This window comes from Mastigoproctus giganteus, chromosome 5 (genome assembly GCF_048544385.1).
Source record: "Mastigoproctus giganteus isolate SK-2022 chromosome 5, ASM4854438v1, whole genome shotgun sequence".
Taxonomy (NCBI): Eukaryota; Metazoa; Arthropoda; class Arachnida; order Uropygi; family Thelyphonidae; genus Mastigoproctus; species Mastigoproctus giganteus.
The window spans coordinates 51,872,790-51,896,953 of NC_143579.1; the positions used below are offsets into that span (position 1 = coordinate 51,872,790).

Here is a 24,164-nt window from a genome sequence, read left to right on the forward strand (position 1 = left end):
TCTAGCTAATGTTACCCATTTATGGACAAATTCAATGGAAAAGTTTGGTGAAACACAAGCAGTTGCTCTTGACATCTCAAAGGCTTTTGATCGTGTTTGGCATAAAGGTCTTCTAAACAAGCTTCCATCTTATGGTTTGCCAACTGTTTTTTGTAATTGGTTATCCAGTTTTCTCTCTGATCGCTCACTGAGAGTGATGGTAGATGGCTCTCTGTCTTCTAACTTCTCCACTAATGCTGGTGTCCTCCAAGGCTCAGTTCTTTCCCCCACTCTTTTCCTCTCGTATATTAATGACCTTTCACTGACTGGAAATCCTATCCATAGTTTTGCCGATGATAGCACATTGCATTCCACTTTCCATTTTGAGAAACCTTGCCCGACTGAATCAGCTTCAACTTCCCGAATATATGCTACCAATTCCTTAAATGCCGATTTCCAGTGAGGCAAAGACAACTTAGTTGATTTCAATCCTTCTAAAACTCAGTCTTGTCTTACATCTCACAAAAAGGATTCTTCTGCACCTATGCTTATGTTTAGTGACACTCCGATTTCTAGGCAAGATGATATATCTCTTTTGGGGGTTATCCTGACTTCTAATCTCGCTTAGCACAAGCACATTACAAATATTGCTTCCTCTGCATCTAAAAAACTTTGTTTTCTCTTTTGCTCTCGGCATTACTTTTCTTCCAAACAGATGTTCATCACTCTGTACAAATCGCAAATCCACCCTAACCAACTTTTCATCTTCCTCGTTTATTCATTCATGCAACTGCCATCTTCTAGAACAACCGTCCTTCATACATATTTCCTGAAAATTACAGTCTACAGAAGTTCAAGTCTTCTCAACCTCCTACCATGGAATATTGTTCCCACATCTGGAGTGGTGCCCCCAAAACCTCTCTCAGGCTTCTAGATTCCATTCAAAAGGGGACAGTTAGGTTAATTAATGACATCTCTAACAGAGTCTCTCCACTTACTATCTCGTAGACGTATTTTTTCTGCTGCATGCCTTTTCTACAGATACTTCCATTGGGCACTGTTCTTCTGAATTGGCTTCTATAATTCCCACTCTCTTTCAAAACAGTCCAAACACGTGCCGCCACCAGCCAACATCCATTTATTGTCCAACTTCAAACTCGCAGAACCAACTTTTCGTCTTCCTCGTCTTCTCAACCTCCAACCAAAGCACGGTATTAAGTACTATAGCTTCTCTCTCTCGTTTGGGGTTTTCATAAAAAAAAAAAAAATGGTTATGGAATCTTATCTCTGACATCAGAAATGTTAGCTGCACTGCAACAAGAATGGTTAAAAAAAAAAAAAAAAAAAAAAACCTAAAATTTTTTCAGCCACTGGTGAATTGTACATGGAGGCAAGATGTCAATGCTAGAGTGGGCCAGTATATGTAACTATAGTGCAATTTATACAGAAACTAATGGTTGAAATAAAAATCACTGGAAAGCTAAATAGAATGAATTTCAAACATGTATTAATATTGTAGTGACTCTTAATTTAATCTACTCAGAGAAGTTATAAAAAAAAAGTGTTTGAGTGATATTAGTATGCATTTTATTTACACAGTATGAAAAGAAATTGAAGCAATAAGGTGATCAAATGAATTTTACACATGACTTAATCAAAGATGATTTTATCAGAGGCATTTAACTTTGGCAGCATGTAAGATCTTCAATTCTTAAAAACTCCTATAAATACACACACATGCGCGCACACACACACACACACATATATATATATACAGATAATTATTGTATATATATAGATACACATATTTCATTTTAAAGGCTATTAAAATAGTTTAAGCTCTAAACTCAGTTATTATGTGTGTGTATATATAAATATTCCAAGAGGTATTACTATATTTAAACTATTTAAGCAGTAATTATCAAATTACAGCTTTCTGAGCAGACATAAAGTGAAGTGAATTAGATACTACTTCGGGCATTGTTTCCCCTTCCTGTTGCCTACAGTTAAGGTCTTTTTGAATGCCTCCAAACATGATGATTTCACCTCTTCCATGAACTAAAGAGTAAAGAATTATTTCTTCTGGACCTGAACCATCTTGGCTATGCACAGGCAGCCAAGTAACATAGCCAGCAGATATGACAGTACTTATGTCCATTACATATAAACACATGGGATTCTTTGCTGTTACTGAAGAGCATGTAGCTTTTGGCCCACTACTTGTTGAAGACTGTGAAAACCTAAAAGCACAGGAACAGTAAAAGCATAAACATGTTATGTAGTACAAGTCATGCAAAATAAATCTTCTCATCAAATAATTTGAACAATAAAATGAAAGTATAGAATGAAATAAAATAATAAAGCAGACATACTAATTCATTTATGTTCACTATAAAATATACCAAGGAAAAGAAACATCATTCAAAAATCACAACTTTCAAAGGGTTGTTTATTTCATGGGTTATTTCTGGGATGGAAATAACTACAAAATAAAAATTATTACATCATTACACTAAAATTAATACTTTTGTTAACAGCAACACATTCCATAACCTCTACTAGTTGCGTGATTATGTAATCAATTATGCCATGCTAGGCCTACTTTACTAGACATCCTAATCACTGAGAATAGTGGTTTTCCAGTAACAAGAAACTAGCAGAGGATCTAGAATGTGATGCTGATAAAGGTTACAATCATGATGTAATAGAGTAATACTTTTTAGTTATCTCTCAATCATTATAAAAGATTTACATTTTGCCTACTATTCTAACAATATTTTCTACTGTTAAATGACTGAAGGGCTTATATTAGGCTAAACTAAACACACTATAGTTAGATTACAAATGAAATGTGACAAAAAAAAAGAAAAAAAAAAAAAAAAGGACAGTAATGTATCAAGAGACCATTCTAAAACTATTTCTTAACCCAAAGGCCTACAGTTGGTAAGTGGGGTGGAAAGCCCTGCCAACAGGAAAAAAAAAAACTTTTTTTTTTTTTTTTTTTTTCCAAACAAGTCTCATTTTTCATGTACAGTATGATAACAAAATAATTTCTGGGGGCTTGAGGAATTGTATCCATTGAAGTACTTTTTGAAAAGGTTTGAATTTTAGAATATTTTTTTATATTACTATGCTCAAAATCAAGTTTGTACCTGCTCTGCAAGAGCATCAGGCATAGATACCATCATGATAGTGTGATGGCTGAAGAATCCTGTGAGGGGTGGTGGGGGGAATACATAATTTCTTGCATGCACCAACCAAGAGAAAAAAAACTTTAAATAAAGGTGAGAGAGTACACACAGTTAAACAAAACATGTAAACTGACACCGGCACAAACATTCAAGATCTAAAATATTTAATTTAGCACAAACATAGAATACAGAAGTAGTAGCCTTTATCAACTGACTGGACACTGGAAGGTGGTGGTTTTAAGTGTGTGGGTTGACCTAGTACGTAAGCATGCAAAGTCATGGAGGAGAGGGGTGTGTGTGCAGAAGGGTGACAAGAGAGTGAAAGAGGGTGGCCTGGGGGTTTGAGGTAGGTGACCAGCAATGGCAACTGCTGATCTCGCAAAGTATGAAGGTCAACCCACACACTTAAAACCACTGCCTTCCACTTTGTTTGTTTGTTATTTGGTTTTCAGGAGCATTAGCAACTAAGGCCATATTGCTCCGGGGATATGCGGTGGTCATTCTCTGACCTTTCCGCATCCTCCGTATTTGGTGGTCACGGGCTCGAACCCCGGTCTAATCAAGAAGCATATGCTATGCATTGCTGCTCCTGCCCACCTGGCTACGGAGGCGCCTGCCTTCCAGTGCTCAGTCAGTTGATAACAGCTACATACAGTAGCCAAAAGCTACTACTTCTGTATTCTATGTTTGTGCTAAATTAAATGTTAGATCTTGAATGTTCTATTTAACTGTGTGCTCTGTCACTTTATTAAAAGTTCTTTTCTTTTGGTTGGTGTATGCAAGAAATTATAATAAGTATGATAGTGTGATATAATACTATTGTGATGGAACACATTTTTGGTCTTTGCACCATTAGTTTCTCAACAACAAGTACAATAAGGATTATGAGTGATGAATACACATTATGAGTGATGATTAAACAACAACTGGTGTGTTCATACCATTCGACAGAGTGACGTGTGCCTTGCCTGCCCACATGGTGCAATATGGTCTGTTGCTGATGCAACAACCACCTGTCCATATGATGTTGCTGGGTCACTCAATATTCTTCCAAATGTAAGAAATTGTGGCAAAAAAGTCACGAGAGATGATAAAGTCATCTGCACCAGTGGCATCTCCAATTAAAGAGAAATGGCATTGCCATTTCTCTTTAACTGGAATGTTGTAATTGTTTTTTTTTTTTTTTTTTTTTATCCAGTTTATCATATGTGCAACCTGTGGCATTAAATTTCTTTATCAAATTTCTCCACAGCTTTATTGGAATGTCGACCAAGAGACAGAGATTATGTACATATCAACATTCCCTTAATAAAACTTCAGCGTTACACCTATGCATGTACCAATGTTTCACTAACTCACCATACTGAACTCTAGTTAGTGTCATTATGGATAAATGATTGTTCTTCTCCTGAAGGCAAAAACTTGAACTACACAATTATGCAAATTTAACACTGGATATCTAAAGTGCATGCTTAATACAGGAATATTCCAAAACTAACTCTTTCCAACAATCACTCTGAGAGAGAAAAGGTCTCACACCCCATGAAAGTATTTTAGCTTATGTTGCTCTCAATCTGAATCCCATATCTTGGCTCTTCGTGGCCAAGACAGACAAGATAAGCTTTGGCCATACCTTCTCCTTGAACACCTCTGCAATACCAATTTCTCTGTTTTCTTACAGGAAGTACTTCCTGAACTGTTGAAGGATATGACTAAAATATAGTGACAAATCTGGTACCAGCACAATGGAGTATGTATGTATATATTGTTTTGGCGGCACCTGGAACGTTAGTTCATCTCCGCCTCGTTTCACTCTACAGATACAGAGCTTTGTCAAAGTTCAGGGGGGGGGGGGAAACATAGAACATACATAGTAACTAAGCAAAAACGTTTGACTAATTAGTGTAAACACACTTATAGGCAACAAGCTATTTCGTCTAGACATAGACAATGAGCACAAAAGGTAAGATTACGTAAGAATAGCAAAGGGCCAATTATCATAAATGTTAACAAGATTCAGTATCATCCCAGAAGGGCATTAAAAGATTAGTTGGCCTCAGTGTAGTTTCTACATTAAATTCTTAACAGACAGCTAAATCTATACAGCTACATAAATATTGACCTTGTACCCGTGGAACAAAGCATGTTCCAGAGGCATACATCTCATAAACGTCATCAGAATTTTGGAGGACATACTATGAAAACCATTATTGGACAAAACACACACACGTATATCACATGAAATACATATACAAGACTAAGTATATACACAGTCGTATGTGTAAATATATACAAGAGAGGGGAACGTCATGTGAGTAGGGGCCACATGATAGTTTGTGCATTATACACTAAATTGATCACTGAGTTTATATAGATACATAAATTTCTTTCTGTAGCCAGGGAGCCATGCTGAGTGTCTATCTTGACAGTATTTTATGGTAGGAGATTATCCCTCCTCAGAAGATAGAGAGGGCGATATAGAAGAACTCAATCCTAGTGTAGTTGCAGCCCGAGTTTACACTGTTTGAGTGATACACTGATTTCTGATGATGAAGTAGGTGCAGCAATCAATGGTTGATGAAGCCGTAGTTGTTGTAAGAACAGTTGAAAGTTGTTGTAGGTACAATTGAAGCTGTAGTTGTTTAAGTATCCATGGGAGCAGAAGTTGAACTATTTAAGTCAGAAGTTAGAGATAGTCTTCTAGCAAAGACATCATGAGCAAACAGTTGGAGAGCATGAAAAGCGTTAATGTTCTGAACCGGGAGAGAAATTTTCAACTGACTTGGATAAACCATCTCTTATGTCGTACAGTTGACACTCATAGAGGACATGTTTCCAATTTTCAATCCACAAGCACAGAGATCAGTTTGGGATAACCTAAATTTGTATAATTTCTCATTTAGTGATCCATGTCCTGTTAATAAATAAGAACTGTGCAGATCCATTGAGAACTAGGTTTTAATTTTCTTGTTTGACATGAAAATAACTTCAGGAAAAAATCCTTTAGTGACAGTACCCAGAGATGTGGTGTCCCAACGTGTTTGCCATGTATTTAAAAGTTCGTTCCAATACCTAGCTCTTTCACGCTTAACGTCTTTGAAGATCTATGGTGATATTCAAAAATTCAGTTGGAATCTGTCTCTTAATGCAAAAGCAGAGGCCTCTGTATATTAGGTGTAGGTCCAAGGGCAATGTGCCAGCGATAACTTGTAACGCTGGTGTAGATACAGTTCTGCATACTTTTAGAATACTAAGGAGCATAGTTCTCTGTAAACTAGCTAGTTTTGCTTGAAATTTAACTATTTTCACCCTGTGAAACCATGTGCCAGTGGCATAAGTTGCCATAGGGAGGAAGACGGCATTGTAATAAATCTGCACGGTCCGACGCGAGGACCCCAGTCAGTTCTAGAGACCTTCACGATGGCACCAATAAATTTTCTAATTTTGGCAGTTACATGATTAAGGTGTGAGAAAAAAATTTAATCTATAGTCCACAATCGTACCCAAATATTTGGTTTCCGTGACAACTGGGAGTCGAACATTGTTAACTTTGACTTGTGGTGGGTGTTGAATATTTAATTTCGAAGCACTGATGGATAGTTTGTTGTCTAGAGTCCAACCATAAATATTTGCAAGAACAGCGTTAGCAGAGACTTCAATAGCTGCACAAGAGTGACCACTGATCAAAATGGTTACATCATCAGCATAGGCAATTTTGGTGTTGATAAAAGATCTGGAAATCCACTACTGAAGGGCAGTGTTCCAGATGAGGGACCCCTGGGGAAACCCTCAATACACCTGCCTGGAGACCTGACAGAATTTTGAAATAACTTCTGAACAGAAGATAAAGTTGTTGAGGACAGTGGCTGGTGCAGAAATGTTTGAGGGCACTTTCCCACCAGAGGGAATCAAAAGCGCCCTCAAAGTCAACAAAAATAGCAAGAGTATATTTAGATGTTGAATTTTCGATATGAGAGGTAAATTCAACCTGGGCATCCTCACAGGACCTGCCTACCGTAAAACCATATTGATTGGATGACAGTAAATTCTGTGACTACAGGATATTCATTAGGTGCAAAGCCATGAGCCATTCTAACAGCTTCCCTAGATTTGCCAGAAGGGTGATAGGTCTATAAAACTTTGGCTCCAAAGCTGGTTTGTCAGGTTTTTTAATAAGTTTTAGTAATGCTTTTTACATATGTCTGGGAAGAGGCCCTCTTGCAAACATTTATTATAAAGATTAATCAGTAATAGTAGTCTTAATTTAATTATCCTTAAAACAAATAAGTTTTCTACTAGGTCCAGACCTGGACATTTTTAGTATCGATTTTCTTTGTGACAGTTTCAAGTTCTACAGAAGTAAATGGAGGAGTAGCTTCATTAGATTTATATGCAGAGTTTGCAGAACGAGTGTTTTGAGTGAGCTTGTGTCAGTTGAGGAGTTATCAAGTGGGAATAATCTGTCCAAAATAGTGTTAACAGAACCCGACCAGTCAGATGTTTCAACAGAATTGTTGACCACAGTACCAAAAACTTCTAATGAAGAGGTCTTGTTTCTTGAGATTTTGTAGAGAAGGCCCCACAGGTTTGCGTTGCCAGAGTTGTTGACGAAATTCATCCAGGTCTCTCGTTTTCGAGAAGCTATAGCTTTTATGTATTTTTTTTAAGAGATGTATAGTAAGTGAAAATGCTCCATATCAGCAGAAGGCCAATGCCGATGTCGTTGGTATCTTCAATGGGCCTGATGGATAGATTTTCTAAGTGTTATGAGTTCTTGGGACCACCACAAACACATTTTGAAATCAATCTTTTTTTTTCCTTGAAGACTTGTATGAGGCTTTAATAATCGCACTTTGGATTGCAACAGCAGTTTCATTAGCAGAGAAGTCCTGAAAAATATCTGTATTGTTCTCAGGAAAATCGGTGCAGATTGAGGCATCAAAAGATGGCCAGTTACTATTTTTTATTGAAAACCTAATGAGGTCTGGTTGAGGAGTATAATTTTCGGCGGAAGTACTGCAGCTAGTTACGTAGAAAGAGATAACTCGGTGATCACTTGTTGTCCAATCAGGAAAGCCTGTCCAATCAGATATATTAGGACTGAAATTATTAGTCAGAGTCACATCGATATTTGACTCCCCTGAATAACTTGAAAACGTAGTAAATTGTTGTGGTCTGTAGACAATAATGTAGATAAATTATGATTAATTTAATTATAAACTCTTCCAGAAGTTGGCCTCTTGTATCAGAGCTAGTACTAAACCACATACTAGATTTATAGGTTTTGGTATTCAACACAAGCAGTGGCTGTGGGTAAGCTGGGTGCTGAAGATTCTGATAAAAGAAAAGGGGGGTGCTGACTATAGAACTATAATATAGGTACTTCATTGGCAACAGCTATGGAACAATGGAGTACTTTCACATTTTGGTAGAGGTTTATAGAGTACCTGAATATGCCCTTTCTTGACCAATGGATAGGGTGTGGCAAGCTCTTCCTTTGGCCAGCAAGGTCTCTGGATATGCACCTGGTAGACTTCTTCCTGTGGGGACATCTGAAAGCACATATGTGTCAGACACTATTCAACAGCCTCTTTCATTTAAATGTCACTTGTCTTGGTACCAAAAACCATGCTTTTTTTTGACTGCATTATTTGTTGCATCTTGCACTTGAGACTCTGCAGCCAGATATCACCAATACTTTCAATTTTTACACTTTATTTCGGGATAAACTTTAGGGTTTGTTATCAAGTCTTGAAAAGAGCACCTGCTACACCACACAAAGCTAATGGTTACCTTTGTTGTATTAGGTTAGACCCAGCCTAACCTAGGACACCAAGGATATAGAGCCAGCTGGAATGAATAATAATAGAAACAGAAATAGAAATGAATAATAATAGAGATAGAAATAGATGTGTAAATAAAGGTCATCTGAAATTCTTTCAGATGACCTTTATTTACACAGTATGAAAAGAGGTGTTCTTGCCTGTATTCAGCAAAGGCATATAGATGAAATCCCACAAATCTGGTATGATGGGATTCCATGGAGTCCATCGTTTTTGCATTTATTCAACATTTGCATCCCTACTGATTTCCTACTGAACGTGTCTTGGACATGATGGAGAACAGTTTAGATCCAAACCTCAAACCATAGCAGTTTTAAGTCAACAATTAACCCAAGAATGAAGGGATATCCCAAAAGAGAATAGGTACACACAATGGCATGTACCAAAAGGTCATTCATACTGATGTAGGTTGGTTCTCTGCATTGATTTTTTTTTTTTTTTTTTTTTTTTTTTTGTTCTGTTTACCCTCACCTATTTGTAAGGTAAGGTAAATAAATCAACAAGATAAATCAGTCTACACTTTCAGGGTCAATGTTTCTGAAATTAGGTGTGTATGCTTATTTACCAATGCTTGCTAATTAATTTTTTTACGTAAGACTGAGTATTTTCTTGTGGTAGAATGAGAAATATAACAAGCTATTTTTAAAATCAGTAATGGCACTAGATCAAATAGGGTAACCATATTCCTTGTGAATTTTGATAACAATACCTTCTGATTGTTTAATATTCTGTGTAATTATTCTTCCCACTTTTTGCTGTAGAATCATTTTTAAATATCTTACATATACCTTTGCCCTTAAATAATTCCCTCATTTTGCAATTTTAATGATTGCCATTGAATTTCCTCCATTGCTTCCATTATATAAATATAGTATTATTATTACGTAAATTAAAAAGAGGAGTATCACATTTGGAATTTTATATTGGAAGTCAAATTAATTTTATATTGGCTTCAAATTAATTTAAAATGATTAACTAATGAGATCATTATTCCTTGTTTCATTATCTAAATTAGTGATAAGTAGGGATAGTTTTTGGCATAACACAAATTAAAGCATAGAGTGAGTTGAGTTTTTTTTCCAATTTTTTTTCAGTAAATTTTTACTAAAAATATTAACAATTGATAAAAATTACTTCTTACCAATAGGTTTTGGTATTCAACACTAGCATTGGCTGTGGGTAAGCTGGGTGTTGAAGATTCTGATAAAATAAGAGGGGATGCCGACTGTAGAACTATAATATAGGTACTTCACTGGCAACAGCTATGGAGCAGCCTCCACACTACTGAGCTCAGAGCCCTTGTGAGGATCCACAAAAACCATATTACCAACCTAAAGATGAAGATGTCATTAAAAAATAGAGAAGTTCGGATCCCTTCTCACAACCAACAATTGCCTCAGACAGAACCATACAGGTAAGTGGTTATCTGTTCACTAATGTTAATGTCTGTCAATAAGAATGACTGACATGGAAATAAAGGTATTTGCTCTATTTTAGTATTATGCCAAAAATAATTGTGAATCTAGATTTTGTTGCCAATCTAATATAAGAAGGGATGCAAAAGTTAAATAAACTGATTAGTAGTTAATGTTAAATTATAAACTGGTGATATTACTAAAAAGTTTAAAAGTCTTTAATTAAAATGTAACATCACAAAGGAAGAATCACAAGCCTCTTCAGCAATAGTAGTTATTTTTATATTTACAGTAATTTTGAAAATCTGAATAGGGCATACCCTTTCAACAAGATTTGAGACAGTGGTGTGCTTACACAAGCCAAAACTGAAGAAATTCTCTGTAATTCAGATTGAGAAATTGATTAAACTGAATCAAATAATACATACATAAATGTATATTACTGCAAAAATAAAAAAATAATAATAAATAAAATGAGTTCTTATTCAATTTTTTAAGTGAAATTTTGATTTTGATTTTTCATTTTTTGACAATAATCCCACTTTTAATGTTCAGATATTAACTCCAAATAGGTAAACATTAAATTTAAAAGCATTCATATAGATAAATTTAAAAATTTTACAAACTTCAAATTCCTCAAAAAAAAAAAAAAAACTCACTACAGGTATCTTGCACACTATCGGGAAACCCCACTTTCAAAAGTGGTTAATTATACTTGAATGGGGAGAACAAACAGGAATTACTATGATGAACACAGCAGAAATAAAGAGAGCACTTGGATATTTTTGTCCCAACACCATAGCTGCCAACTTTTGACTTTCAAAATGCTCGAGATTAGGTATTTGTAGGTAGGAGGAAAAACGGGTGGTTTTTAGCCATGAAAAGAGAAAAAACAGGATTTTTCAAAAAAAAAAAAAAAAGTGATTTTTGTCAGTGAAATTTAATTTGTAGCAAATTAACTTGGTTGTCCAGAGAATTTCCAAAACTATACCGGGAAAGAGATCTGAATTCAGATTCACCCCCCCCACTTCTCACTTGGTTGAATATTATCTGGCACTCAGCATTGCTATGTGGAATTATTAAACTGCCAAGAATGACTTGGGATAATTTGTTATATAGTAGACTCAATTTTCTGGAAGAGATGGTAAAAAAATATTCCGAGATAACTGATTTCCGGGTTAATCCAAAAATATAGTAAGTCCTCGACATACATAAGAGATACGTTCTAGGACTTCTTACTTAAGTCGAGATTTTCGTAACTCGGGAATGACTAATAAAATATTGCTTCTATATCCCTGATATGCCCAAATTACAAAAAACCACATAATATCCTCAGAAGAATGAAAACTAGTTATATATTTTTAATTAGTTCAATTAAAAACTTTACCTGGGGACAGCAGTGAAGTAGCCAGAATGGCACATAAGAAAACATAAAAGGAACAAAAAACGCATGTTATTGTACTGTAAAAACTGGTATGTATTTCGTAGCCTTGGTTATTATAGTTGATCTTCATTGGTGCCGACCGCTTCTTGTATTCTTTCTCCTTTATTGTGGGCACCTCCGTAGCCAGGAGCAGCAGTGCGTAGCACATGCTGCTTGATTAGACTGGGGTTCGAGTCCGTGACCACCAAATATGGAGGATGTGGAAAGGTCAGGAAACGACCACCGCATATCCCCGGAGCAATATGGCCTTAGTTGCTAATGCTCCTAAAAAAAAAAAAAAAAAAAAAAACACCTTTATTGTGTTTACTGTTGCCACTGACAAATCTGAATTCCGCATGATACTTGTTAATGTTTTGGCCATTTTCATACATCCTTATTATTTTAATTTTCTAATCCAACTCATTCGCTTTCCTTTTCTTGATAGATTTACTAGTACCGCTGTCACTTATTCTCTTAGTCGGCACATATGGTCAAAATGAAATTTTCTGAAAAGAACTTCACGGTGTTAAGGCGAAAACTCACTATTATCACCCCACGCGAGCTCACATTTTACTAAAGCACATTTCTGGAGGTCACTGCCATAAAACAATTTGCACTTTCTGAGTTATTGGTCTTTTCTGTTAGTGCATCTACTGTAATTATAAATGGGTAGTAAACTCTATCTTCTTGCATTTGCGATAATACCGATAGGTGGAATTCTGTAAGTTGTTATTATTATGATGAAATGTGTGTCCCCTTCACTTGAAATCTTTAATCATATAAAAAAATTATAAATAACGTAACACATAAGTCCGAAGCTGCATAAGTCGGGGACTTGACGTATTGAAAAATGTTCAGCAACCTACGTAAAAAGTATGGTGACAGATAAACTTACGACACACTACTTGTGTGTCCAATACGATGCTTTCCTTTTTTTTTTTACAATTTCACGTATGGTTTGGTCACCAACATTATAACGGTTCTTTAGAGATTTAACAGATGCACCGTTTTCAAACTTTTGAATAATTTCAAGTTTTTGTTTAATTGAAACCATAACTCTTGCATTTGCCCATCATTTTCATGATTTCTCAAAAAAAAAAAAAAAAAAAAAAAGTTATTATAAAAAAAAAATTCCAACATCTTACATAAGTCAACAAAACAAAATTTGTCCTTTTTGGTGTGACAGAACGCAACAATCGATGCACTAAATCAAACTAAACATTTGGTCTCTTTTTTTTTTTTTGAGCGGCGGCTGTGAAGACAGCAGGGGTTGCAAGTAATATGCACACTAATCTCCTGATGACAACATATCTTGTCACTTATTTACGGACTTGCAAAATAAATGTTTATACCTATTCTAGCTATTACTTGAATTTTATGATTTCTCATTGATTTTTTTTTTTTTTTTTTAATTTGGAAGTGTCCCAGTTAATCCGATCCCGGTAAATTGAGAGTCTGATGTATTTTATGCTTCCTCGTGCACCTATTCTAGTTAGTGTCAGGTCCCATTATTTCCCCTTTCAAAATAGTGTCTGGCAGATTCTCATGTTGAAATTGACAGTACTGATTTGCAGAACTGCAAAATAGCTATTTTTTACCTTCAATGATATCCTCAATACAAGAACTTTTTTTTTTTAAATGTGAAATGAATTTGTTTCAAATTTGGTTCATAAAACTTTTTTCCGAACAGCACTCTTGGATGATGAACTGAAATGAACTAATAACATTTAACTTGAACACTTCCATTAATTTAATTGGACATACAAATTCTGTTTGGAACTAGCAGACTTTGGAATGCATAAGAAAACACATTTTAGTCTTAGGAATAGAAAGTCATTGGCCACCAAACTAAGTCCACAATTTACCAAATGTACTCAAAGCCATTTAGCTTCTGCTATGAGTGTATTAAATATTTCAAATTATAACAAATCACCTTAACTATACATGTAAAATTTCACCAGTGCTTCCTTTATAGTTACAAAAGAATGAGACAATGAGACAAATGCAGAGACCATGTGTTGAATATCAAAACAGGTTCAGGCAGTTAAACTAGTATAAGGTATTTTATTTTCTTTTTGTATTTTACCATGTGCATACGGTCAAAATGAAATTTTCTGAAAAGAACTTCACGGTGTTAAGGCGAAAACTCACTATTATCACCCCACGCGAGCTCACATTTTACTAAATGTGAGCTCATCTTATATTAGTTTGACTACATGGACCTGCTTTGATATTAAACACATTGTCTCTGCGCTTGTCTCTCATTGATTTTTTGTAACTATGTTTAACAAAGTGGCCTTTACCATTTATTGACAGGAGAGAGCAATGTTTCGGCTTATATTTCTAAACTACTGGCAATGCAAGTTAGGGGTTGAAGCACAATTTAGTTTATTTGAAAATAATCTTCAATTATATTAGTTTTTAATAAACTAAGGTTTTTATTACTCTCTAAGTTGAGAGAGGATATCATAACATATATGTTGTACTGGCAATGAAACCTGCAAATAATTTTTTTTTTTTTTTTAAATGGCTAATCAAACAGATCTGGCAAACTATCTGCAGTGTTTATTAGGGCCATGTTTGTTAATGAAATTATGAAAAATTCACAATTTTTTAAAATTACAATTTTAATGCAGTTTTATTATTTTTGTGCAAAAAAAAAAAAAAAAAAAAAAATGGAGAAACCATAATAGTACCTCTAATATGACAGAGATGGATAAGGGGATCAAATTGAACCAAAGATGGATCCAAAAGAAAGATTCATTATCATAAACCTGATAGTGGACAGCTATGCAACTCCAATTAATTAGAACAAAAAGTTGTAAAAGGACTAAAGTGTGTGCTTTTTTTTTTTTATAAAAAAGCAAAATGGCAAGATTTAGAAAAGACAAAAAAACAACCCAAATAAAGGTGTAAAACGTTTAACCATTCAGTTAAAAATGTCATAAAAGGAGGAACCTATAGATAAGACAAAGGATGGAAAAAGATAAGTTAAAATGGAAAAACGTACATTTTAGAAGTAAGTTTATGAATTACTAAATGAAGCTGGAGACATCACTTAAGGAGAAAAAGACCGAAATACAGAATATTGCAGAATATTTACGAAATGCAGGAAAATGTTTGGGAGAGCAATACACAGTATGCCATAATAAGATTTTAAACCAAAGTCAAATCACTGAAATGTGGAAGAGAACTTTTAACAGTCTTTTTTTTTTTACCATATATTGTGTTACTCTAGTTCCTAAAGAGAAACACAATAGATGCAAACCGGGCTAGCCAGGTAGGTAAAGTGCCTGCCTGGCAACCCAAAGGTCGCGGGTTTGATTCCCGCCTCGGGCTGGATATCACAATGGTGCCGAACCAACCAGTTGGTTGGATATCCCGGCCACGATACATGAAGGAAGCAAGAAAAAACTTGTTCCTTCTTGTATTGATCACATCATACGAAATAAATAAATAAAAACTCAATAGATGGTAAAAAAATTATAAGCCCAATCTACGTAAAAAATATAATAATAATAATAAAAAATATTATTAGAGAATTAAATTAAGCTTATAAATAGAATGTTTGCTGGTCCCACCTTGGCATTAATAAAAAAATACAGTAAACCCCCGCTATTCGCGGGGGTTACGTTCCTGAGAAATGTCGCGAATACCGAAAACGCGAATACAGTAATACCCCGACTTACGCGAACTCGGAGTTACGCGGTTCTTGATTTTTTTCGTTTGGCAACGCTGCCGCCCACTATCTTCAAGGTCGTTTTTCATATGTTATCGATATACGGTGCGACGGCGGAGAATGAGAGCGAAAGATGAACAAAATTCAACTTTGCTGCTTTTATGTTTTTTATATCAGTGAAGGGGAAACACATTTCACCATAATAACGTAAAAACCAACACAATTCCAGCTATCGGTATAATTGCAAATGCAATTAGATCGAGTTTACTACCAGTTTATAACAGATTTCACTAGCAGAAACGCAACTGGATTTTTATTGTTTTATGGTAGTAACCCCTAGAAATGTGAGGTGTTAATAGTGTATCTCTGCCTTTATGGTGTTGTATATTCAGTTGCTACATGCGCGCAGCTTTGTTTATGCGTATCAAGCGTGCCTCCTCGTTTTGTAATTGCGCTTTATTCCCTAAAAATGAGTAAAATACTTAATTAAAAGGTGTGAAAAGGAAGCGTCCTGGTGAAGACACTGCAGATTCAGAAAGAAAAAGAAAAGCAATTATCGATGAACAGAGGCGGACTGGGTCAAAAATTCTTACCCGGGAAAATTTATAGTGGCCTCATACTATGGTTTATGGCCAAAATCACACTGGCCCACCTGGGTTACACTGGCCCCGGTAAGGCTTATGGCCAGTCCGCCTCTGTCGATAGAGAAAAAATATGAAATTGTGAAACGCTTTGAGCGAAATGAAAGACCATGTGATATTGCACGTGCTACAGGCCTAAATGAAGCAACGGCAAAAAGCACATGACAATTGCAAACTTGACAGGTTGAAAATTGAAAAGGGCTCAATTGTAAAGGGCTTAAAAATTTTAGAAAACAGACTCCAACGAAGAACGCGTTATAGCTACAAAGCAAGGAATAAAAAAAATTATTAGCTTGCTACGAAGAAATTCTGCGTGAAAAAAAGAAGGTGCTGTGTCGTCAGACGAATTTGTTAGATTTTATGAAGCCATCGACATCGAAATAACTTTTTAACGTAAGTGATTTGTTTTTTTAATACATATTTTGTATTAATATGTATAAAGAACTGCAATTTTATTAATATTTTTCTTCTAAACTAGTGTTTTTGTTAGTCCTTGGTCCCAATTAAGCAAAATTTATATTAGACTAAGGTTTATGATGCTAAGCACTTTATATACATAGGCAAAATTTATATGTATTTATATGCAAAGTTGTACCCCGACTTACGCGAATTCGACTTACGCGATTTTCGTCGGACCCACCTATCGCGTAACTTCGGGGTATTACTGTACTGAGTTATGGCTCCCACAGTAATAAAGGGGTTCCGTTCCAAAGTATGAAATATATAAGAAAAACTAGTCTAAAATTTTGTCTATGTATGTATTATATGTACCTTCATAATATGACTATGTACATAGACAGCACATAGTGAAATGCAAGCATATGGCATCGAAATGAAAATAAGAAACAATTTAATATTAAATGTAATATTTATTAAAAAATTCAAACAAATCTTTCAAACCAGCGCCTTTGCTTGCCAGCAAAAAAAAACATCCCGCCAGTGCTATCACCAGTTTCGCTAAAGTGTTGATAAAGGAGTTTTTCCTTTTCGCGAATGATGAGTGAACTTAACGGGATTTTATTTTGAGTTCGGCCTTCTATCCACAGATTTAAAGCTTTTCCATTTTTTCTAATTTAATATCACGAGTTACAGAGCAAATTTTTGAAACAATTAGCGCGTTTTCACGGACACTACGGCAGATTTTTTCTTCCGATTTCTTGATTGATCGTACCGTTGACTCATTGATTTTATAATGTTTTGCCACTGAGGAGACGCTTTCACCATTAGAAATTGTCTAATAACTCGATTTTATTCGCTAATGTCATCACCTTCTTTGATATTTTCACATATCTCTTTTTATTCGTAGCCATATTTTTGTAGGGGTTAGAAAGAACTTGTCCACAATAAAGTCACTTTGTTCCGTTAACACACTCGAAAAAGCCTGTTTTACACTGCAAAACGGTAGATTTATCATTTTTGTAAGCATATCAATTTATAAATTGATAAATTTAATCAATTTATAAACATATAAATTAAAAGCAAACGACGAAACCTTCAATGACAAACGCATAACACATACTGAACAAGGATTAGCGAGAAACATCCACGCTCGCGATTTTTTCAACCCTCTCCCCCCACCCACTGAGCGCTGTTTTGACCGGGAAAGATAATTTTAGCCACGCCCATGTTTTTTATGGCGGAAAATATTCACGGCGTTTTAAAATTCACATTTTTTTAGGTTTCATTTTATATTAAATCGGCGATCGCGAATACGAGAAACCGCGAATACAGATACCGCGAATAGCGGGGGTTTACTGTATAAGATTGACCCTATGCTTATGCTATGTTTATATTCTTATAGAAAGGAAACAATTTATTTTGAATGGCACTGAACTGTTACTGGACTTTGTAAATACTGTCTTTGTGGTTCAACTTCTCTCCATTTGTACGTACTCTACATAATTTAGCAGCAATTTGTCCTCTTGTGTGCTAAATGCTGTTATTAAATTACACTGTATTATAGTCTTCCTTAAATTTTTAAGCAAAGCAAATTGACCTGTATGTTGTAGTAATTCCAGAATGTGTGCCCTTCTAATCTTGCACATCCAGGGCTTGCAAAGTGCCCTGTGATAACTAATATCCACCTATTACTGATAATGAGTGGATGTTTATTTATGTAGGAAAAGTTTGTAGAGATGCATGTATATGAACAGCAGTCTAATCTTTCTTGCAGCATCATTCTAAATGTCATTTTTTATTGCAAAATTAGTAAAAATGGATTGAAGTCACAGCTACTGCAACATCTATCAAATTATATTAAGGAAGGCAGCAAAGGAGGTAAGCAAACTCTTAGCCATAATTATGAGAGTATCTCTGGATTCAGGATTGGGGATACATTCATACATCTTCAGTCCCTATGGACTGAAGATGTATGAATGTATCCCCAATTTCACAAAGGGCAATCGAAAGGTGACAGGAGTAATTACAGACTTGTTAGCTTAACTTCTGTTCAGTCCCGATCTTGTCTGACCAATCTGATTGGATATTATGATGCAGTAACAAAGGAACTGGATGCAAAAATAATTTTATCATAAACTTGGATATTTCAAAAGAGCTTTTGATGCTGTTACACATAAAAGACTGTACAACTTGGAGCAGTGTGGCATTAAGGGCAAGTTACTGCTTTGTAGAAAAGGATGGTTGAGTGGGAAAAGACAGTGATTATTAATGGAGCCCCCCCCCCAAGAATTCAGTACCAGGCCCATTGTTGTTTTCTACATTTATTAGTGATACTAATGAAGGTATATCATGCTTAATGTCTAAGTTTGCAGATGATACAAATGTTGCAGGGTGGTTAATGAGAGTAATCAGGCTAAGCTAATTCGTTAAGAAAAATTAGGCAGATGGGCTGAGAAATGGCAGTTTCAGTTTAACACTAACAAATGCAAGGTATTCCATACAAGGAACAGTAATCCCAGATTAATGTACCAACTGTGCAACACCACACTCAGGGTAGTGGAGAATGAAAAAGACCTGGGGAGTGACTATGCCAGTCAGATATGAAGTTCTCTGAGTAGTGCAGACATGTTGCCAGGACAGCTCATGGGGTTTTGTCATATACAGGAACTTTGCTAGTAGGAATAATGAGGTGATTATTCCACTGTACAAGGCAATGGTTGGGCTGCATCTTGATTACTGCATACAAGTCTGGAGGCCTTGTTTTAGGAAGGATGTAAATCTGCTGGAACAGAGAAGGGCAATGAGATTAGTGAAGGGAAAAGGATGGTCTTACCAAGAAAGGCCTCAGTTCTGCAAACTGCAGCATCTGGAGATTATGCACATGAGATCTAATCTGATTGAGGTGTTTAAGACTTTGAATGTATTGAGCAAGCTCAATGTTGATGGCATTCTTCCTCTTGCTCAGACTACACATGAGGGGACAAACTGAAATTGAGGATGGTTGCATGGATGGATGTGCAGAAGTCTGCCTTCAAACAGTGGATGGTTAATTATTGGAACAAACTTCCATCTGTTGTTGTAGAGATGGGTAGTTTGAATGAATTCAAGGAAGAACTAGACAAACTGTTGTAGGGGACATGTGATCAGTGAAGTTTTTTTTGCTGATGCTTTATACTGTTTTCTTGCATCATTTGCCACTACTAATATTAATATTTTTTCGTGTTCCAACTAACAACTATATGTTCACTACCAGTCAATGGTTCCTGTACTTTAAGGCCTGTGATGTCATCTGATCATGAGTATGACAAGGTCAAAAATATTCTTACTCTAGTATTTTCTCTAACATGCTAGTACAAATAACAGTAATCTAGTTTATTTGAAAATTTTGTTTCCCATGGTGAGTTTCCCTCTGCTTATTCCACACTTGTATTCCTATTCCATCTGCATGTAGAGACTCTCTTCATACTCTTCACCATTTTCTGGTCTGTATATTACTCCCACTCTCATTGTAACTTTGTTTTCAATTCATTCACACCACACAGATTCTATGCTGGCAGATATAAAATAACTGGCTCAGCAAAAGCTCATTTCATGCTCAGGCTGCTTTTGATAAGAAGAATGACCCCACCACCCCTTCTATTTTCCCTATCTTTCCTAAACACATTATACATACCAACAGTGGAACTCATCATCTTCAGTTTCTGGGTGACACATTTCTGTTAGTTCTATTATGTCAGTGTTTGTTGTCCTAACCAGGAGAGTTTGAATTCACTTATTTTATTAACACTCACGACACAGCCAAGACTAAGTATTCTTCTATAATTTACTTCCCTGACACACCCTTTGAAGTTATTTAAGCACGTTACCCTAGCTTTATGTTCCTGCTCATGTGAAATGTTGCTACCCTCAGAACATCTTGCCAACATCGGGTGTTGCAGCAACATATAAGAATTCTTGAGTTGTGCAAGCATTACTTTGACCCATATCATCAGATAAACATATCTGTATCATTAAAAATATCTGGCAGTTTCCTTGAACCCCGAAAGTGTCCTCAATGGCAAACATCCTTGCACCACCTTTTTTTTTCAAATGAATACCATCTCTATGAAATAGATTCCTTCTATGTACAAGTGTAGGCCAAGCTGATGAAAATCCTCCCCTCTACTCCTCCAGACTCCCTCAAGTTGTGCATTAATCTACAAGGCTTACAGCATATAATCCCTCTTTTGTGTCTGGGCAGAATTGCAGACACATACAGATTATGACCTAACTTGGGGAATTTTTTCTGCATGGTCCTATATTTATCCAATGAATGTTTTCTTAACCCCCTCCCCCCCAAAGCTATTTATTATGTTTGTTATAAAGGTCTTCTAAACAAGTCCCATCTTATGGCCTGCAGACTTTTTTTTTTTTTTTTTTTTTTAATCAGTTATCCAGTTTGCACTCTGAATGCTTTTATTGCAAGTGATGGCAGAGAGCAATCTGTCTTCTAACTTCTCCACTAATTTTGCTCATGCTCACTCTTTTTCTCTTGTATATTAATGACCTTTTTTCACTGATTGAAAATCCAATCCATAGTTTTGCTGATGATAGCACACTGCAATCCAGTTTGGGAAACCTTGTCCTGTGCAAACAGCCACAACTTCTCTAATACCCACCACTAATCTCCAGGTAATTCTTCAATGGGGTGAAGAAAACTTAGTTAAATTTTAATCCCTCTTAATACTCAGTCCTATCTTATATCTCACAAAAAAAAAAAAAATCTAATACTCCTATGCTTATCTTTGATGACACTCCCGCTTCCAGACAGGATCACATATCTTTATTAGGGATTTCTGTGACTTTTATTAATCTTTCTTGGCATAAGCATATCACAAAATGTGTTTCCTCACTGCAAAAAAAAAAAAAAATCCCCCTCCCCCCCCACACTCAGCATTACTTTTCTTCTAAACAACTATTCACTCTTAGACATTCTTTGAGTGGCATAGTGTTTAGATAAACTGTATTATTTTAAGGTAATAAAGCACTCAAACCTACATTTGGTTTAATTATGTTTATTTCCCATTTGGAAATATGTATATAATGGAGTCAAATGTTTTGTGGTGTTTTCTTACCACTTCTTCAATGACAGCTGTCTTTGCAATATCACCATCATAAAAAAGTCATTTAAGTCACAACCTAAGTGATCTTTTGTGATGGCGATATTGCAAAGACAATGTCACCGAAGAAGTGGTAATAAAATAACACGAAATGTTTGACTCCATTATGTACAACATTCCAAATTGAAAATTGTTGTTGTTGTTTGGTTTTTAGGAGCATTAGCAACTAAGGCCATATTGCTCCGGGATATGCGGTGGTTATTCCCGGACCTTTCTGCATCCTCCGTATTTGGTGGTGATGGGCTCGAACCCCGGTCTAATCAAGAAGCGTGTGCTATGCACTGCTGCTCCTTCCCACCTGGCTACGGAGGCACCTAAATTGAAAATAAATATAATTAAACTAACATAGGTTTGAGTGCTTTATTATCTTCCAATAAGTGTTCACGCTGTGCAAATCTCAATCTGCCTTACATGTAATATTGTTCTCACATCTGAGGTGGTGCTCCAAAAAAAATTTCTGAAATTTCTAGACTCCATTCAAAAGAGGGCAGTCATGTCAGTTCATGATCCACCTCTTATGAAGTCACTCCACTTTCTGTTTCACAGACATTCAGTTTCTGTTGCATGCCTTTTCTATAGGTACTTCCATGGGTACTGTTCTAAAGTAGCATTTGTAATTCCACCACTATCTTCAAAAGCAATCCAAACATAAGCCTCGACCAACCAGCATTCATTTACAGTCAACTCCAAACTCACAGAAGTAACCTTTTCTCTTTCTCATTTATCTTTTCTATTTCTGTTCTCTTGAGCAAGTGTCCTTCACATTTTTTTTTGAAAATTACAATCTACATAAATTCAAATGTCAAGTATCTTGTGTCTTCTCAACCTTCAACCCATGCACGGTACTAAATAGTATAAATTCTAATACCTTTCATATATGGGGTTTTCATGGTTTCACTATCCTCGTGTTGAGCATGTGCAGAGCCACACTTGTCTGTTTTTAAATGCATATCATTAAATTCAGTAAGGTCCATAATTAAAAAAATAATGCTAGCTGCACATTTGAAAATTAACAAAATTGACTGAAAATGGGAAGACAAACCCAACTAAACAGAAAACTTCCAACTGAAGTGGAAGGGTTGGTGGATATAGATTCTATGGGAGTCATCATTTTGCTTTTTAATTGAGATTGCTGACTAGCATCATTTATTTAGAATGGCTGCTAAAAGGTTCTAATCATTTAAGCAGATAGGTTGTTTTTTTATTACTGGCAAGGAATTAAATTTTAATTACTGTCCTGAGACTCAAGCCATGAAGTGTTAGTGTGCCATGTTTGTAAACTGCATGTGCTTTAAGGTTGCTTTGCATTCTGAAAAATAAAAATAAACTGAGGAAAATCCCGTGGGAGGGGAGGCTCTATCTTCACTTGAGACTGACTATCAATAAGGAATTGTCATTCTGATGGTATATATCACAAAAAATAATTAAAACTTAAAAAATATTAAAATTAAATATCAATACACTAATATTTCAACTTAACTGTTTAAAATATGCAATGGCTTAAAAAATAGTTATCAGAAGTAAAAACAATTTTTCGAATCTAACTGAAAAATTATCATACCTTGCCATTCCAGCACGTAAATCCCTTAGTCGTTGTTCCATTCTATCCAAACCTTCTAATTGACGTTGACGATTGCGACGAGCATTTGGTCTAACTGATAACACTGGTCTGGATGGAGGCTTATTACTGGAATCTGCTTCCTGTGATGGAGGTACTGAATCTGTAGAAATAACTGTGCTATTTCCTGAGAGAGCGTGCTGTTCATGTACTGTTGATGAATGACTTGTTGATGAGCCAGATGATTCACAAGATGAAGATAAAGGCAGACATGATGAAGATGAAGATGCTATGCCATGTGAAAACACTTCTTTACAATGAGAATGTTCTGAGTGACTGCTGTGGCAAGTAGAAGGGTGTAATCCTCCAGCTGGAGAAAGTTTTGAACATTCAGAACTAATCACAGTTGCATGATGAGGTTGTGATGAAGTTGCAACTCTTTTTGGCATTTCCTGAATATGAGTATCATCTTCATCACTACTTGATGTACACCCTGCGGGAGGCCTATAGCGATCAAACTGCCTCTTTAAAACACCTTTCTTTCCATTAACACAATGCTCCACTTCAGCCGGTCTATGAGAACTTCTTATTTGTCCTCTATCATAAACAAAAAAATATTGTTTTAATAATAATATAGCATATAAGAAAGGATCATCATAACAGAACAGTTAACCTTTGAGGTTAATAGCTATGAATTGAAAATTAACAATTAGACTTAAGTTGATTGTAAATAAATTCAAAAAGAAATTAATCAATAATTCAACATTTTTAAAATAGTGTCTCCAAGAACAAATGTTTAATTTGTGCATTGAGATGACAGTTCAATAAGATGAACCTCAACAAAAAATTAAGCATTCGATGAACCAAAAGTGAGGTA

The 24,164-nt window shown here is 35.6% G+C and overlaps 1 protein-coding gene across 1 annotated transcript in view; it reads right to left on the minus strand.

Moving 5' to 3' along the window:
* Nucleotides 1-1,845: 1,845 nt before the first annotated feature.
* LOC150085389 (F-box only protein 42-like) overlaps nucleotides 1,846-24,164 on the minus strand; it is a 160,203-nt gene continuing 137,884 nt past the window's right edge. The window contains exons 9-10 of the mRNA XM_090373195.1: nucleotides 23,291-23,884; nucleotides 1,846-2,219 (exon numbers count right to left, since the gene is read on the minus strand). Coding sequence (XP_090229321.1) covers nucleotides 1,901-2,219; nucleotides 23,291-23,884 — 913 coding nt within the window. The 3' untranslated portion in view covers nucleotides 1,846-1,900. The remainder of the gene's footprint in view (nucleotides 2,220-23,290; nucleotides 23,885-24,164) is intronic.